An 18,324-nucleotide genomic window follows, 5' to 3' on the forward strand; every position below is an offset into this window, starting at 1 on the left:
TCCATTCATGAAGATAAAGGTGACAGGGCAATACGGGGGGACTCGGGCAAACACAACACACATGGGTTTCTCTCTCTCTCTCTCTTTTTTTTTTTTTTCCTCATTCATACGGCCTCGACCCGCGTAAACCGCTTCCAAAAACGCAGCCTGAAAAGTCGTAGAAAACAAACAGAACAGAAACAAACTTCCCCTCCCTCCCACCCCACGACCTGAATATTCACGAGAAGAGAAACACCAATTTATACAAAAACGCAATAAAAAAGAAATATTTACAAATTAAAGGAACGCCTTTTCGGTGGCTGCTGTCAGAGGCGTCTGACAAGCTGCTGTGTGTTCTGGATTGCAGATCGCTCTGTTAATTTGTTTGGTTTCCTTTTTTTTTTTTTTCTTTTCCTTGTTGTCCTTGTAATGAGAGAAGAGGGAAAGAATAAGAAGTTCCCTTACCCCGAAGACTAAGGGGTGGCATTACAAAGACTCTCCCCCTCTTCCCTCCTCAATTTCCTCAGTGAAATATAAGAAAATATTCCCCTCACCAACCCTGCCCACCCTCTCCTCACACTCTTTGACTTTACAGGCAAATCCCACCCTCCCCCCACCCCAGCTTTAAAAAATAAATAAAATAAATAGGTAAATAAATAAATAAAAGGCCTTCTGTTGGCTTAAAAAGAGAAAGATAAGACAAAATCAACCAGGGTGAGGTGAGGAATGTGAGAGAGGTGGTTTGCAGCTCCAAGAAATGTGGCTCATAAAGACGGGGCTGCCATCTCCTTTCAGAGCCAGTCCCCAGCAGTGTCCCCATGCCCTCAGCACAGGGCTCTCTCAACCCTTCCCCTGGTGAGCCACGGTCATCGAGACACTGGGACAGACCCAGGATAAGCAGGAGAAACTTTGCCACCTCTCTCAGGATGGGAGAGGTTGGCCCACACCCCCACCTCAGGAGATAGAAGACATATGAAAGGGGAGTTCAGCTTCTCACTCCTACCATTGCTCTCTTTAGTTTAGTTTGCATCTAAAATGATACAATGGAAAGAAAAAAAACACTCTTATCGATACTAGGTGCACCAGGAAAGCTGTCACTACAACTGCAGGGATGGGAAACCCTAGGCTATTCCAGCTTTGCACCTGTGCTAGTATCTCTCTCTCTCGCACACAGAGGCACACGTACATGTACACATACATCTCAGCCTTGCACGTCTTGTCCTCAGCCCTCAGCACAAGTTTCTGTGCTCTCTGGCATTTACTCAAGCACACCCCTTCCGAGGAAGACAAGCCGTGTACTTCCCCTGTACATTCAATAGTAAATATACATATGTATTTCCCATGGGTGCGCACACCCTCCTCCCATTTCCATATGTGCAAGGGAGCATTGAAACAGTCCAGCAGCACCACCGCCACCACAGGCACCCTTTCATGGCACTTTTTTTCCTCTCCAGCACCATGCCAGCATTGGCAGAGGGCACCCTATTCTTTTTGTTCCAACCTGCCCCTCAAGGGTAGGGAGGGTAGAAGGGTGAAAACCCTTTTTTCCCTGCCCTCCTTGATGAAAGGACATGCCAAAACAGGCTTGGTGTCCCCTGAAGTGACAGTGACAAAACTCCCCACCTTTCCCTACTCTTTAGCTCTGTTCCACTGTGTTTATTATCCAGACACCTTATAGGATCGTGGGTTTATTTTGCTTTCTTCACAGACATTTCAAGTATAAAGTTATCGTATATACTCGCGTACAGGCTAACCCATACTATACACTGCTCCCACCCTTGAAGTATGTCACAACTAATGAGCAATTCACAGCTAAAAAACCAACCCTGCAACCCTTTCCTCAAACTCCTCTCATTCCAGTGCAAACCAGCATCCTCTGTCTCATCATCCAGCAGTCTCCCTGACTGCAGGATTGCTTTCCCAAACTCAGACCCCACTTCCTTTCCATCTCTCCTACTGGTCTGCCACAGATTCAATGGCTGTAACAGCCATAGTGAAACCACTAGCCAGACCTGCAGACAAGCCTTCTCTCCCTCCCCCCACACCCCCAGCAGACAATTCAAAATTTTAGCGTAAAATTTCTCAGCATATACGCAAATATATATATATTTCAGCCCTAAACCCCCATAGTCTTCACAAAATAATGTAACGAGAACCTCAGTATAGCTAACATATAAGTGCATCAAGTTAGTCGTGTTATTTCCCCTTCACTTTCTCCACATCCTTGAACATTACTCTTTTCTAGGCAGTTTTAGGAAGAGTTGCCTGAGCAAGCATATTTTCCTGCATGTCCATTACACTGCTTCTGCTGTCTCCTCTTGCCACACACACACTTGTGTGCGTCCACATGTCTTTCTCTGCCAGGAGCCAGCAAGAGTGAAATGCTAGAGTCACTGCCGCTCCCCCTCAGCCCATCCCTTCCCTGCCTCTTTCTCCCCTTCCTGAAATCACGAGCGAGGATATCCAACTCCGACGTCACTGTAAAGTGCAATGGCCAGGAATGGAGGAGAATGGGAGGAGCGAGAACATGGAAAAAGAGATAAAAGGGGAGGGGTGGGAAAGAGGAGGAGGAAGAGGGGAAACCAAAGAGGTGGCACTTGTCACCAGTGCTGCACTACTCAGAACTCCAGTATCCCACAAGCTAAGGATGACCCGGGAGAGTAGCTGATGGGATTGATCCCACCCCACCCTCCCACACTCCACATACACCCCCAGTCCCTCCCCACGCTCTTCCCCTCTCACTCAAACGTCAGACTCAATACTGGAGAGTTTCTCATAAACATGCCCGTTGCTGGAGCCATTGAAAGCCCTGGGGTTTTTGTTGTTAGGCACACAGGGGTTGGACTGGTTCCCTATACAGATGTCCTTCTGGAAACGGGCTGGCACAGCCCCATGAAGGGCTGAGACCACCGGCTTGTTGGTGGTGACAATGGCTCGGAAGTCTGGCCTGGCTTTGGGCCCTCCTGCCACCACAGGCTGCCTGAAGAAATAAGATTTGCTGCCGTGGAGCAAGCATTGGTCATCCCCAAAAGTGGGGATGAAAGGGTTTTGGGTGACCCGGTCGGGGTAGAGCGACTTGCTGAGCATGTAGCCCCCGCTGCTGCCGGGGTTGTTGTGGTGGTGGTAGCTGGTGGCGGGCACTGAGGACTTGTTGTTGGCAAACGTGGTCTCACTGGCTGGCATCTCAAACATGTGGGCGTAGGGGCTCCCCTCCAAAAAGCGGCCCTTGTCCTTGAGGCTCACGCTGCGGGGGGCCAGGGCCGAGTCATCCTTCTGCAGGTCCACAAAGGTGTCATAGGAGTGCTGCCGGCGGAGCTTGTTGCGGTTCTTCTTCTGCACCTTGGAGGCAGAATTGGAAGGGCTCTGAGGGTATTTGGAGGAGGAGGTGGCGCTGGTGGCCACGGGCACGGGGGCAGGTGGCTGGTCCAGCTCTTGGAGCGAGTTGTCCTCACTGATGTCGTACAGGTTGCCCGCTTTCTTGCAGGCCTCGCAGCGGATGCAGGCCTGGCGGGTGGAGTTCTGCCCCACCACTGATGGCGTGTAGTTGTGCAGCTTAGAAGGGCAACCGCGGCAGAAATTAGCCCCGGACCGGTCCTCCCAGTCTAGGTTGGTCAGGTTCTTCTCCCACGGCGCTGGGACCCCGCTCACAACGCCATGCTTGTGCTCATTGCCTCCACCAAACTCGCCCGAGCTGTGCTTGTGGTGGGCCCTGTTGGTGCAGGATCCACCACCTCCTCCTCCCGTGTCACGCTTAAAGTCATCTCCCCGCTCTTTGTAGATATCTGTCAGGTCCACGTGTTCCCAGTGTGGCGAGTTCTCCTTGGCCCGAAACTGGTCCAGGTAAAAGTCCCGTAGCCCTTCCTTGTCCCTGAAGTAGCGCTTGTGGTCGGGCGAGCGGGGTGGGCGCCGGCGGTAGGCCAGCTCTATCTCGTCAAACTCCCGCCGGGACTTGGCAGAGGCCGGGCGCTTCTTCAGGCTGTCCTTGTACTGCTGCTTCCGCCGCTTGGCCGCGTTGCCCTCGATGTTGCCATAGGTGACCGTGTGAGTGGAAATGTCAGACACATCTGAACGGATCAGGTCGTCATGGGCCCCGCTGCCCCCATAGCGGTCACTCTTAAAGGAGAACTTGCCATAGAGGTCACCCAGCTGGCTGTGCTTGGCAGGGGGTAACCCCAGGTCCAAGGGCTTCTTCCCAATGGACCGTGACTGGGCATTGAAGGGTGGGTTGTCACAGTCATAGAGCCCGTCAATGGAGCTGGTGCTGCCAATGCTGTGGGGGCGGTGGTGGTGGTGGTAGTGGTCCTGATACACATTGCTGTCCTTCAGCTGGAGGTTGCCAAAGGTCCTTTCCACCTCACTAATATAGTCACTAAAGAGGTTCTCCTCACAGGGGGGGTTGTTGTAGGACTTGCAGTCTGAGTGGGTGAAGCTGCGGCGGTGCTCGGAGATATCGTAGACCGACGACTCACGGCGGATAAAGTCCAGGGCACTCTGCGGTGAACCATTGACCCCTGACAGGTTGGCCATGTTCTTGGCTGTCCGAAGCAGACGGAGGATGTTGGAATGGGTGTTGTTCATAGTTGCCGTGGGGGAGTTCATTGCTGACTGGCGTTCCTCGATGGCCACGCCGTGGATGCAGCTGTAGATACCCTGAAATGAGAGAAAACAGGAAGATAAGTGGTCCTGCAAAGAATACACGAAAGGGGGTCTGGGCTGTGAAGCCCTCTGAGCAGCAACAGCATGTTCCTGTAGGACAGCAAGGCCTGTCAGCCTTCCATCATGAAGCACAACCAAATCAAATGTGATCAGACTGGCTTTACCAACCCCTGCTGTTCTGCCCCTCTTTCTTGCCCCTCACATTTTTTCCTTGCCCTCCATTCCTCTTCCTCTGCTTTGCTTCATGCCATATCTGTAGGATGCAGGAATACCTGCTTGCATCTGTAAGAGTTACTCAAATCTAGTAGGTGTAACACAGAATTACAAATGGGGAAAATAATAACCTTGGGAAGAAAAGCATCAAGACAAATGATTCTGTGTGGATGAGAGAAAGAAAGTCTGTTTTGGCCCTTGAAATTCTTTGGACATCAGTGAATCAACAAGATGGGAGCTATCTTAAAAAGGGAACAGCTTAATTTGTCATAAACTTAGCTACATTAATCACCAGTACAGATTAGAAAAGGAAACAGAGAAAGAGCAGGACTGCCGAATAGGTATTTAGGTCTTTTGCATCTGGTTGAGTGAGGTACAATAGAATTTTTAATTGCATTCTGTTAAATTTAACAGTGATAACAGGCTCCAAATTGACATCCCTGAAAGCAAAATTCCTCTATTCAACCTCAAATCAGACAGCAGAAGTGCCTGATTCCTCCACATTCCCCACTAGCTCATTTCATCCATGACACAGACTATTTGCAAGGGCTACCCTTAAGAGCAGAAGGAAAGGGGTTCATTTATTCCCTGGCCTTCCAAATGGTGCCTGCTGATTAATGTCAATTGTGAAAGGGACACCACCACATCCTGTTACCATGGTTTCTCAGCAGCTAACAGATGATTAACACTTTTCAGACTTTTCACCAAGCTGGCCCAGGTCTAACAGATAAACCCAGAATGAAAGAATTTGTACTTAGCTAAGGATCAGCAAACACAATCCCCAATCTCATCTCCAGACTAAGCCAGATTAGAAACTAACAATATAGAAGAGACGCTGTGACCCTACATTCAAAGGCTTTGTCATTCCTCCTCAACAATATGTTATGTAGCAATTATATACTCCTTGCACAATCAAAGTTAATTCTGTTACATTGGACATTGAAGTAAAAAATGCCAAGATTTGACCTCACTTCAGAATGGATCAGGAGAAGGGACCAGCGGCTTGAAAGAAGAAAAAGAAGCTCCAAATAGGACACTGCTAGCTACAATAATAGTAGAAAGATGACTCAGAAATTACTAGAATCTGCTTAAAATGTAAATATTATACCCTAAGGCAGATTTGCATAAAGCAATTGCTAAGTTCATGTGGTCACCCTCTCTAGAAGGATTTCTGCACGGTTCAGGGCATGACTTTTGGTTAGGGACTTCTGACTGTCCATGATAGCACACTTACAGTTAACATAAGTTCAGCTGAACAGCAGTAATATAGAGGACAATGAAAAACTCCTGAATTTCTAATCATGTTATCCACCATTACTTGGCTTGTTGTCCCCAAATTTGGCCTCCTCACAACTCACTTTAGAGGAGCAGACAGCTACAGTTAACTTTTTATACTGTATTTTCATTTCCATGTGAAATTTCCATTTCCATGACCATAACCCAACAGAGACCAGAGATGTCACAAAAAAAAAAGTAGATGCTTTTGCAACATTAATGGTGAAAAGATGCTAGCCTTTACCCTGCAGACCACCACTCTATGCCACTTGTGTGGTAGACAGTCTTCGTGGATTTCCCCATCTCCAGTACCTAGGACTGTCTGAATAAATCCTGACTCTGTTCCTCCCCGCTAGCTAACGACACTCACCCTGCTAATGGAGAAGACCACACCGGGCTTGCCGGAGCAGACGCCCATGAAGCAGTGGCGGAATTGCCAGTAGAAGAGATGCTCACAGATGAAGGTGATGAGACTGAGGGCCATGGCTGCTCCCAGCATGTAGAAGACACCTGCCATGTTATCTATATCCAGCTGGCTGCTCATAACCTCATTCTTCTCGTTGTGACAAATGCCAGTGAGCCACAGTGCTTCCAGCTCCTCCATCTCCCCTGGAAAGTCAGAAGGAAAGAAACAAGTTAGCCAGCCCTGCAATGGTTACAGAGCTCAAGATGGCGCACGTTGAAGGCAAAAAGCTGATCTAAGGTCATTTCCAGTGGCTGTGCTCTTTTTCCACAGCTATTACATCCATGAAATATCCTGACTGCCCTTCTCATAGGGGCAGGTGGAATTTGTGACAGGGAAAGAAACAGGATTTTTACACAGCCAGATATTAGCCACAAAAAGGTGTACTACAGGACACAGCTATCACACTTGCCAAATGTCTACAGTGATATCTTAAAAAAGTTGTCCTCCTGATGACTAAAGACCTGGGCTCACAAACTTCCACTTTCATATTAGGCCAATGAAGGAAGAAATCAGTGACTGATACTGCAGACAAAAATGACTCACTTCTAAATGAAAACATTGTATGTTTCCAGCTCAAAATTCAAAATGTTGGGGTTTTTTTAAATCAAAATGCTTGACTTTTAATTTGTTGCCATTATATCCATAGCTCATTAAAACTAGGTGCAATGTTCCCAAAAATATTTGTGCATTTTTACCTGTTTTTCTTCCCTTCAATTTTGTCCAAATTCAACACTTCCAAGCCCTTTGACCAATCAAAAATATTACTAATTTGTATCAGGTAGGAACAAATGTTCTGTAGTCTAATTTCATACCCCACTTACTCCCATTATGATATTTTTGTGAGGGGAGAGAGATAAACACTCACACGCATGCGTGCACCCCACCCCCCCTCAAATACTGAGACATTCAGAAGCAAACTAATTTTGCAGATCAGCAATTCTTTTCATGCTGTTAGGAAAGTTACTTTTTCACATCTTCAACCTCCAGTCCAGTGACAGGGGAAAAAAAATCCGTATATTTATGTGGCGCCATAGCACAGTCTTTAAAGCTTTATGGAGAACTTACATCTTTTTCTGAAATAATACATATTAGGGTGTTTAAGAGACAGAACACCCTATCTGTCAGGTGGCCAGTTTTCTGCTGAAGTATATCAGAGCTATGTTCCTTCCATATTTATTGTACCATATGTTATTTTCAGAGTTCAGAAAAAAGAAATACTTATAAATAAAATAACCTGTGAATTTTATTTATTTAAAAAAAAAAAAGACACAGCAAGATGTAATATGGAATGGAAAGGGAAAGCCAGGAAAATATTTGCTAATAAGGAATTCCTTACCCCATGAACAATATTTTTTTAATAATAGCGATCTCTCTGTAAAGGATGAGATGAACCAGGTAACCATAATGTTCTGATTAAAAACTCACTCCAAAATATGCTTTGGAGTCTCAAGTCCTTCCTTGGTTTTTTTGAGGTTTTGGGAAATCTGAGTTAACTCTTTCATCCAGAAATATTTATCCTTTAATGTTGTAAAGTCTACATGGCTTGATACTATCTAGAACTATAAAGCATGGGATGATCACAGAAAGTCCAGTATAATTAGTGGATTTGGTCATGGCAAAACCTCAAAGGTAGTGAAAAGGTCACAACAGAAATCTTGTTTTTATAAGACGTTCTTCACAAAAGATATTTTTCACACATCTGAACTGGTTCTATGAAATCTATAGTGCTTTTGACATTGCTTTGATGATACTGCTACCCTGCACCAACAACATAAAACAAGTGACATCCTCACATTTTTGGTGTAATGCCTCTAACAAATCCTTGTTAATAATTTTCTATTCTCAGCTCAAATCTGAAGCCCCAGAGCTAGGAACTTCTATTTCTAACATACTTGGTATTTCTTAGGAAAACTCCAACTTCTCTTTTTCTTGTCACTTACCATCTCCAAAAAGCTGTAGAATGGCAAGATCAACCTGGCGCTTCCAGCCTGAGTCCTTTTGGATGGCAATGCCATAGCCAGTGGAGGCAAACACTTTCCCACTCCCAATGGTCACCAGCTTGCAGCCTTCATCTCTGCCAGCCATGTAGTTTAGCACTGCTGCATCATAAATGAAAGCATCCAACTTCCTGCACAGGTGCAAGAAACAAGAGGGGCATAGTACAGAAAAGATAGAATCTGTATGAGTTCAAAAGTGTTCTCAGGTAATTAAGGCAGAAATGAACCTCTTTCAGACAGAGTACAATAGGTTGCATCTTCACCTTCATCAGAGTTAACTAAAATCTGAGCCTAGGACCTGTTTACAGATGAAGCTAGATTATATATGAGGACTGTCTATTTATTCCTGACTCTTTGATAATCATCATTTCTGATCTGAAAGAAAATTTGGAATACAAGCATACTGGAAAACAAAATGAATGAAGAGGAAGTCAAGGGGATCTGTAGTCCTAAGAATAGCTTATATTTCTGTACTGCCTTTCATCTCAAAGGAACCTAAAATGCTTCATAAAATCTATCAATATTAGATCACAAAGAAGGGGTTGAAATAAGGAAAAGATTATCTCTGATTCAAACTGCTGGCATGACTTAGCTGACCAAAATGTATTTTTTTTGCAAATTAAATATAGTCAGGACATCAGGTTTAACTCCTCAGTTACACTGAAAAGCACTACTGGATCTTTACTCATGTCAAGTGGCCACGATAACAGCTTTACAGTTTACTATGCTGAGTAGCTCTTTGGTAAAGAGTGCTTAGCTGAAAACCACAAGAAAAATTCTGTTTCAACACAGAGAAATCCCCATTATGGGATGGGATGGGTAGACAGCACAACAGAATGATGAGAGCCTTCCTCTCACTGCAACAAATTGATTTGGGGGGGGGGGGGCAGTCTCAGGGGGCTGCATCTTCCACATAACCGAAGACAGCCGATGAGTAAATCCTCCCACTAGATCTGAAACGAAGCACTTTCCAATAAAAGACCAAAGACCTTCCACCTTGCACATTCTCACACCCACGCTATCTTTTCAATCCACCTCCTGCACATATATTTCCAGTATGGTGATTATCTCAGTCAAGTGTGTATCTGTGGGGAACCCTGTCCAAGGGTGGATATGAAGCCAGGATGGTATCTACCACAAGTGATGAGCTCTATTTCATCCATATATTTCCAGGACAGAGCATATTTATTTCCTGGATGATGACTATCCTGGCAAATGTACCTTCCCAGGATGGCATCCAACAATGGTACAATCATTTATAATGGGCTGTGTGCCTCTGAACCTGGCAAACAGGTTTAGGAATATTTAGTCAATCTAGTAATTAAATTGGCTGAACATCTTCATTTGCGCTTTGGAATGAACTTTCTCATAAGAGTGCAACATAAGTGTAAGCAAGAATGTTTTTTTTCACTGGGGCTGGGCTCTGACAGCCAAAATGGTCAACTCTGGGAGGAGGTCCTTAATTATAAAGGACAAAGGCTTGCAAAATGGGGTTTTAAGTTAGCTCCTTTACAGATTCACTGCTATTAAAATAGGATGAATTCTTAAACATACTATTTGCTAATGATTTTCCCCACATTTCCCAAATTACCCAAGGAAATGCTTCCCTGTTATTCCTTATTATGCAAACATCATTTCGTTCAGCCTTTGATACTAAAATATTCCAGAGAGAAGGGCTACTTCCAACTATTTGCTTCAAGCACACCTTCCATTACACTATATTAGCTAGCGATACACTAGGGTGGGATTAATCTGACAAGGATTGTTTCAGCTTCCTGATTAACATAAACTTTTACAGACAGGAGGAGGGAAAATAAAGGAATTTCCAGATGACAATGCAAACGCTCTGCATAAACCTTTGTCCACAGTTTTTCCTGCATATGCATAAGGACCCATCAGCATGAAAGAGCTTGCTGAAGCAAGGTCTTTGGGACTAATATACACAAGGATACAGAAGACCTTTTTTTTTTTTTTTTTTCCAAATAGTCTTATAAACACAGCAAAATTAGAAACTCTTATACAGATTTCATCCTGGCTAAGAGAACCACAAAATTATTCTCCTGTGCTGTGTGTGGTCTTGCTATACTTTTAACCATGGAATGATAATGGAAGATCATTTTCCAAACCCCACAAAAAAAATTTCCAGACAATCATGCAAAGAAGTCAGGTTTCTGTGGTGAGTAAGCATGGAAGAAGAAAGCCTCACCCAGTCTTCAGCGAGAACAGTGCATCATCCACCCCCCTCTGATTGAACTTCACCATGTAGCTGTGCATTTCAGGGTAGTTGTTGCGAATGTTCCTTTCTGTGCTGCCATTGGGAACTGTCCCAAAGCGGAAAGGGGGAGAAAAGTCATTGGGTTTCTGGAACTGGAGAGACAGAAAAAGAGTATTTGTCACAATCTTTCAGCAAGAAACAGTCATTTGAATAGCAGAACACATTCTCCTTGGAAGGAAGTTCTGATTCTATTTTACTGTCAGGTGGAAAACATTATCGAGAAGTTACTACATTTCGCTGTTTTCAAACACAAACATCTCCTGTTAGTGCCTAAGAATGAAATAGTGAATCTGAGCAACCTGGTCTTTTTGTTCACTCTGGATTAAGCGCATAGAATAGCCAGTGATCCAAGATTAAAAGGAGGTTAGATAAAAGGAAAAATGAAAAAGGAGAAATAAAAAAGGAAAAAGGAAAAAGGAAAGGGAAAAGGTAACAGCTGCTTTGGAACACAGTCAAGGAAAGATTTTCAATAAAATCTATGTGCATTTTATCCACAAAGTGTAATTTAGTTTCTAAGAAGTATCTTTTTCAGCTCTGTGGATGCCTTTCCACTTCCTGATTCTGACTGAAGTAGAAAAGTAATTAATGATGATGCCTCTCAGAACACCTCGCGCCCACTTCACCAAACGAATGATCAGCTTTCAAACTTTTGGGCAAATGTCCCAAATGAAATGCTATTAGTGGTTGCAAGTCACTAGTAACATTTGATGCCCAGAACAGAGCTGGCAGAGTACTCCAAACCTTTTGCTGCTCCCAAAAATATATTCATCATAACATTCCTCTATGGCTGCAAGGCTGTGAGATTTTATATGCCACTTGCTTAACTCAAGTCATAATCAATGCTCTCTGGGGTTTTATGAGCAGTAAAATTTAAACTGTCAATTATCAAGACTGCTTAAAACCCCTAGAACCAGCAGACAGGAAGGAGTACAGAATTGCAAGCCAGGAACTGAATAAGCAGTACAGAAAAAGATGCAAAGGTAGGTCAGATGGAGGGAAGCCCCCTTTTCTCTTAATACATCAAGCAATAACTTGCCTGGTGCTAATTCTTGACTCCCAACTGTGACTGTAGATTTGGATGATCCTGAGAAGCAGGCTAAGGCCATGCTAATGGTCAGGTCAAATCCATTTAACAGCAACAGTTTACATGGTACATGAAAATATGTAGTCATATACTGCCACCTTCTATGGTGGAAATGTGGAAATGTGGCTACGGTCTATAGCTAGAGCTTTAAAAACATGCAGATGGGCCTTGTTCTTGAATTCTGCTCAAAGCCAGTCTGGAACCTGGTCAGCTCAGCTGGGGAGGCCAAAGCCATTAAAGCAGTTTATCTCATTCACCATATCTCAGCAATAAGGCCAACCAGGAGCTGTGTCTGTGGATAGGTGAAGGCACTGTTCAAACCTCCTGTTTCTGTGTACCAGTCAACTCATCGGGCTGTGCAAGGAATCATCTCTCCAGTTTGGATGGTGAAATGGGCTGGCTTGTATGTACATACATGAGCGTGTGAGAGAGAACGCATATCCTACTGCTTTAAGCCAATAGGAAACATCAGGTCTGTTTTTTGAAACACAGGTTGGCACATAAACAAAAAAGCATAGCATATAACAGGCAGTAAGATGCCTCTTGGAACCTTGTCACACTTCCTAGGGATGAAGACAAACTCATACCTATCAAAACCTGTAGTGAAAGCAAACTTTGACGGGAGAAAAAACACTGCAACATGCTTAAAATTATTCTTTTTAACCAAGCTGATCATAGCAGCAGCTTAGGGGACCCATCACAAGAAGAGCATTCCCATACCGGCTGCAAAGGAACACCGTCTCTCCTCTGACATGCCAAACCAGGAGTTTTCAAAGTGGGCAACTTGCTTCCCCAGCGGCTGCAGAACCCTAGCGTGCAGATGGGGCACCCCCCATCCCCACAGAGCCCTCCGGCAGAGTAAAGCCAGCAGGGCATGCAGCAGGCAGGCCCAACCAACACTGGTGTGAGCTCAGCTTCAGCATGCCCTTTGGAGGGGCAGCAGCTATGAGAGCCTCTCTCTGGGCTCAGAGAGTGTTAAGAGAAAAAGAGGTCCCCATCTAATGTCCATTTTATAACTTCACCCTCCATTCCCCACGATACAATCTCTAGTTTTTCTGCTTCCATCACTGCGTCTATGAACTGGAGTAAGAAGGATTATAGAGTCAGGCGGGGCTGTGATAAGGGAAACGATCCCACCTCTGAACTATCCTTTGTTCCCCCTGTTTTCCAGGGCCCATTTTAGCAGCCAGAGGTGAAAGACTCCATATTTAATTTTTAACCTCCTCAGCAATCAATAAGTAAATTTAAAACATTCACCTTGATGGAAATGACTGTTTTCGGCAACTGGAAAATCATGTTTCTAGAGAAGGAAGCCAGGCTAATGGCTTCTAGAAAACCACATACTGTGCATTCACTCACCATTCCTCACACCCTGCTCATTCCTCAGCCAGAATAGATCTGAAAATGCAAATTATTCTCCACACACCCACATGCACACACACTACAACCATAGCCTGGTGGACGACGAGACAGGAAACAGTCTGAAAAGATCCATATGGAACCCACACCAGAGATCTTTAGCTTGAATGCCTAAGAGGAATACACATCCCCAGCCACCTGGGTTGGTGTTTGCAAAGCTGAAAGCAATTGATGTCCAGCTGACTCCACAGTCCATGGAGCCAGAGATAAGCAGCTAACTCCTCCACATTTGAGAAGTAATATGGTACATGAGTGCAGCTTTCTGGCAGGAGATGGCAGCTGAAAAATGCCCATGTTTGCAGTAGGTGGGTACAGCTGAGTCCAGGGATGGAGGGATCTCCAAAGAGCTCTTCAGAGCCAAAAAATGCTGCATTTTTCTGAGCTCACTTCTGCCCCACACAGCTCATACTGAAGGACCAAGAAGACACACAAGCCTTCCCAGAAAACATATGGGACAGATGGGGAAGGAGTGTGTCCTCTCCTGGCAACATGGTGGAGGAACCTGTGTGGAGGATCTGGGGAAGATCCATAATGAGGAAAATTAATTGACACTATTGTCAAAGAGTTCAGTAAGGAAAAGGCTCTTCTTTGGCTTCTCCCAAGGGCTGGGAGAGTAGGCCTGGATCAGAACTGTCAGGTCCAGGGAAGCAGGGCTCTTTGGCAGGCTGGTCTAGAAGGAGTCTGAGAGACATGAGACAGGAGCTGAGACACAGTGCAGGGGCCATTACACGGAGGCAGCCTGTGCAGAGGTAATCTCAATGCCTCAGTAAATACTGACAAAGGAATTAACCGCAGATATTGACAGAAAGGGTCAGAATTTAAATTAATGAGAGAGCTCTCCCATAATTTCATGTAAATGTTTCTCCTGCCAGAGCCCTAAGTCACAACTACTCTACCCCAGGCATCAGCAAAGAGGAACCCTGTGAGGATCTGACAAAAAAATATGGTGATAACAGGGGAGGGTAAGATAAGCAACTGCAGCAGTTGCTGAGCAAACCCAGCCGCTGAGAGTCGCAGGGAGCAGCAAACTGGGCTGTACAAGCTCTTAGCAGCCCCACCTCACCTGTCCCTGCAGCAGGAGCCCTGTCCTGCTGCCCAGCTCTACCTGCCTCAAGGGGTGACTGCCTGGGAGGGAACCTGCAGGGCTCAGCTGCAGCCCTCTGCACCCAAAGAGCCCCCAGCGGAGGTGTACCCCACCTGCTCACCCACCATGGGGACTTGGTAGCGAGATGCTCCCCCTGTACCCAAGATGATGTGACATCCTCTCACATATGAGAGAAGATCCCTTATGGAGCTGGCTTCATATCAAATTGGGGGAGGAGGTGGGTGCCAGAGATGGGGGTGGGAAGCAGACACCAAGCTTGCCTGAAAGGCTCGGGTGGCTTTGGGACATGAGATGCCTGTGTTCAGAGCCCAGCGGCTGCCTGCTTCTTCAACCCCCTCACTCCAGAAATGGAAATCAAGAAGCATTAAGTCCAGATCAGACCGTGGCTTTGGGAAAGTAACCTCTCAGAGTCAGAGAGCAGAAATCTTCCTGCTCTGGAGAGCGATAAACACACAGGCCGGGGGCTATTAGCACATTCAGAGTGGAGAGCCCCTTTCCCTCTCCCCCCCCCCGCAACTCGCCATGAGAGCTGTCGGCAGCAGCAGCGAGAGCGGGTTTAAGTGACTTGTCTGGCAGAGCTGTTTCATTAGCAATTTGGAGCCGTGCCGTGCAGAAAGCAGCATTGTTCTCAGATGTTCGAATATCAATCTGCATAATGAAACAGGTGATATGAGCTCTTCCCATTCAGGCAGCCACGATTGGAGAGGATTCAGGGATGAGGGGTAGGGGTTATGTCTAATTGGCCACAATTAATTTGATGAGAATTTTTTTTTTCAATATATTGTCTATCACCAAATGGTTCCTACAGAAAAGCGCATCTGCACTTATTTATCTGCCTTATGTAGGCCCTGTTTACACTGTAAAGTGTTTGCCAATAGCATTGAAAGCAGTTTCCCAAACTCAGCAAGCTCTCACAAAAAGGCTCTTTTTTATCAGTCGATCTACTTTTACACTGCTTTTAAAAAAAAATAATCCCCTGCTGGATAACATAATGAGCTGGCAAAACTTGGTGTGAATGTGTGTACTTGTATGTGTGTAGAGTCTTACCCGTACACAGCTTCTTTAGGAGGGCTCCTTTCACTTCATAAGGCCCAAATCCTCAGTTTAAATTTTCTACCATAGCTCTGACCCACCAAAATAAGGAACCCAGGTTCAGCTCCTGTTAGCTGCAAGTCCAAAAGAGCTTGGGTCCAATTCTAGCTAGATACTTTGGGTTCAGTTCATTTGCCCAAGTGTTAAGTGCCAATTTGAGATGCCCCAGGGACTTTCACCCTGGAAGCAAGTCTCTCGTAGCCCCTGTGTCATATTTGCCAGCCTCCTGAGGGTATTTTGGACACTTCGGCGCACCTAAAGTGGCTCTAGGCATCTACATTTGCACAACTGAATCTAGCCACTGGACCATTTGGCCCTTGGGACAGCTTCTCGCACCAAAAGTACAGGGAGCCAACCACTGCGGGTAGCAGACAGCCCAAAGTCCCCACCATTCTCTTGAACCTGCCCATCAGGGCATCAGTCACAACCTTTTTGCACAGGCATCTATAAGCAGCACTCTGCTTGCTCTTTTGGCAGTTGTACAACCAGCAGATATCTGTTGTGGCATAGCCCAAATATCTCTAAAAAGATGGCATTTATTAGTGAGCTGCAATGTAAGTTTTAGTGACATCAGGCTAGAAAAGCAAATTCCATTCTCGAGTGCATAATTTTAGCACAACCTCTCTCCATTGCCTAAACATCCTTGATCATCCCCTCTTGCACTGGTTCAGCTGCATGTCACTGCAGTCAGCTTGCACCTTTCTTCATTGCCTGAAAATCCAGTCAGGCTGTTTGCACAGGAGCTTCATCCAGAACTTGAGTTAGTGGTTTTCAGGTCTAACTCCAAAGTAGCTCTATGCTTAAGTCTTGATAGACTATGCATGTCCACAGCAACATGTCTGGCCCCAGCTACCTTGGTTCTGTACCCTCTGTTTCAGCCAGAAAATTAACTCCTTCATAGCTAATGGGTGACTCTCAAAGACAGGAGGCTTGTTCCTTTCATACTCCCAAAATACGTAATTTTTGTCCCCCAAGCTGCGCCATGAACAATGCTACAGAATCACAAACCTGGATCTGGCCCTGAGAAGATGTCTTCTCTGTCCCTCCCTCTCAGGTGGGTCTCTCCTAGACAAGATGTATTATCTAGACCTCCAACCATTCTTGCTGCTCTCCTTTGGCTGTATCCAGTAAGTTTTTCCTTGACTTGCCTTTGGTTGGTGGACATGCTCTCCACGTCCACTGTATCAAGAACAATCTGATCAGGACCCCAAGATGCTGAGAGAACATTACACTAAAAAACTCGCAGCAAGACAATAAAAGCATTGCTAGTGAGAGTTAATGCTCATTATTACTCTCCTCAGTGCCTGTCTGTGTTATATCCTTTTCCCTCTGTCCTTTAGTCTTGTCATCTGCAGCTTGCAAGTTCTTCAAAGCTGTAACTCTGTCCTGATCTGCATTCAGGTGGTGACCAGTTTGTTTCTGGAATGTCAATCATCACTGCCAGCACTATCTTCAGGGCTTTTCCTGTATTCTTTTCTTTATCCAGCTTGATCATGCACATAGGCACATCACACAACTGTGCCCCATCACCTGTCCTGGTACAGGGGGGTGCTCTACAGATTCCCAGCGTGGAGCCTGCTGTATTGGTATGTTGGTGCACGGCACTTTTACGTTGTTACAACAGCATCCCAGCTAGGAGTGTGCCAGCCCAACAGCGTAGGCAGAAAATCATACTGCAAACCTAAATCATAGCACTGGTACAATAATCTGTGAGGAGAGCAGACTAAAGACACTGTGCTGCTCTATTAGTCATGAATCTCTTGTACAGACACTTCTCAAGCTTCATTTCTAAAGCATCCCTCTCCCCTCTGCACAGTCACCTAGTTTTGACATTACAGACAATTTTTACTCCCAAGGTGGAACTCACAGACATTTCCTAGTGACTACAAGTTTTCAGATCCTCCTTTTACCCTAGCTCAGATTTCCTCTCTTCTTCTGCATTCCCTCACAATATCACCCTTCACCTCCTCTGCAGTGGATGGGACTCCTCACAGCTCAGAATCCAGTTGCCACATCAAATCTTCCTGATTTTTGGGCCCAGCTGCAGAAATCAATCCTAAAATTGCAGTGGCAAAAATCTAGTTTCTTGTCTTCACCAGTCAAATAATACATGCCTTGATTCATAAACAAACAAACAAACAAAAAATAAAAAGGAATGAACAGCATCAAACCCAATATGTTAGTTTTGGGAGGGCATAAAAATAGCTTGTGCTCCCTCAGAATTTGACTTTGTGGTTTATCTTATTATTCAATACCCAGTGATGTTTCAAATTCTCTGGTCTTGCTTTGCATAGTGCTTTCACCCATGAATTCCTCTAGATAAGTCTGAGAAAGGAGTTATCAGTTAGTGCAGCTGACTGCAGCAAAGTTGGCAAAGAATTAGATTAAAGTCACTTTTAAAGGAAGACATAGGGTGGGTCAGACCCACAAACAAGAAGAAAAATATCTGTGGATGTCTGGTGGTGAAATAGGGACACGTGTGGGTCAGGGAAGGGAACAGAGCAACCTAGGGACAATGCAGGTGAGGGAGGGGCAGGTGAAAGCAAAAGAAAGGAGTTCAAATATAGCAACTTTAAAAATAGTTGCCCTTGTAAAATAACTGAGATGAAAGTAGAGATCCAATTGGTGGAAGAAGCCGCCATCACATGCAGTTATTGCCAGAGCAATGCACACAGTAGGATTGTGTAGCCTCTTTGCAAGCTGGATTGCTATGTGCAGACCTGCTCTGTGCCGTTTCTGCACAGAGCAGAAGTCTGCAAACCT

General features: G+C 45.3%; 1 protein-coding gene across 2 annotated transcripts in view; it reads right to left on the reverse strand.

Annotated features, from left to right (window-relative positions):
• Nucleotides 1-209: 209 nt before the first annotated feature.
• GRIN2B (glutamate ionotropic receptor NMDA type subunit 2B) overlaps nt 210-18,324 on the reverse strand; it is a 208,393-nt gene continuing 190,278 nt past the window's right edge. For both annotated transcript variants that reach the window (XM_054813050.1, XM_054813051.1), the window contains exons 11-14: nt 10,793-10,953; nt 8,530-8,717; nt 6,494-6,732; nt 210-4,629 (exon numbers count right to left, since the gene is read on the reverse strand). In XM_054813050.1, the coding sequence (XP_054669025.1) occupies nt 2,722-4,629; nt 6,494-6,732; nt 8,530-8,717; nt 10,793-10,953 (2,496 nt within the window). In that variant the 3' untranslated portion in view covers nt 210-2,721. The remainder of the gene's footprint in view (nt 4,630-6,493; nt 6,733-8,529; nt 8,718-10,792; nt 10,954-18,324) is intronic.

The sequence above is a fragment of the Grus americana genome, chromosome 1 (genome assembly GCF_028858705.1).
Source record: "Grus americana isolate bGruAme1 chromosome 1, bGruAme1.mat, whole genome shotgun sequence".
Taxonomy (NCBI): domain Eukaryota; kingdom Metazoa; phylum Chordata; class Aves; order Gruiformes; family Gruidae; genus Grus; species Grus americana.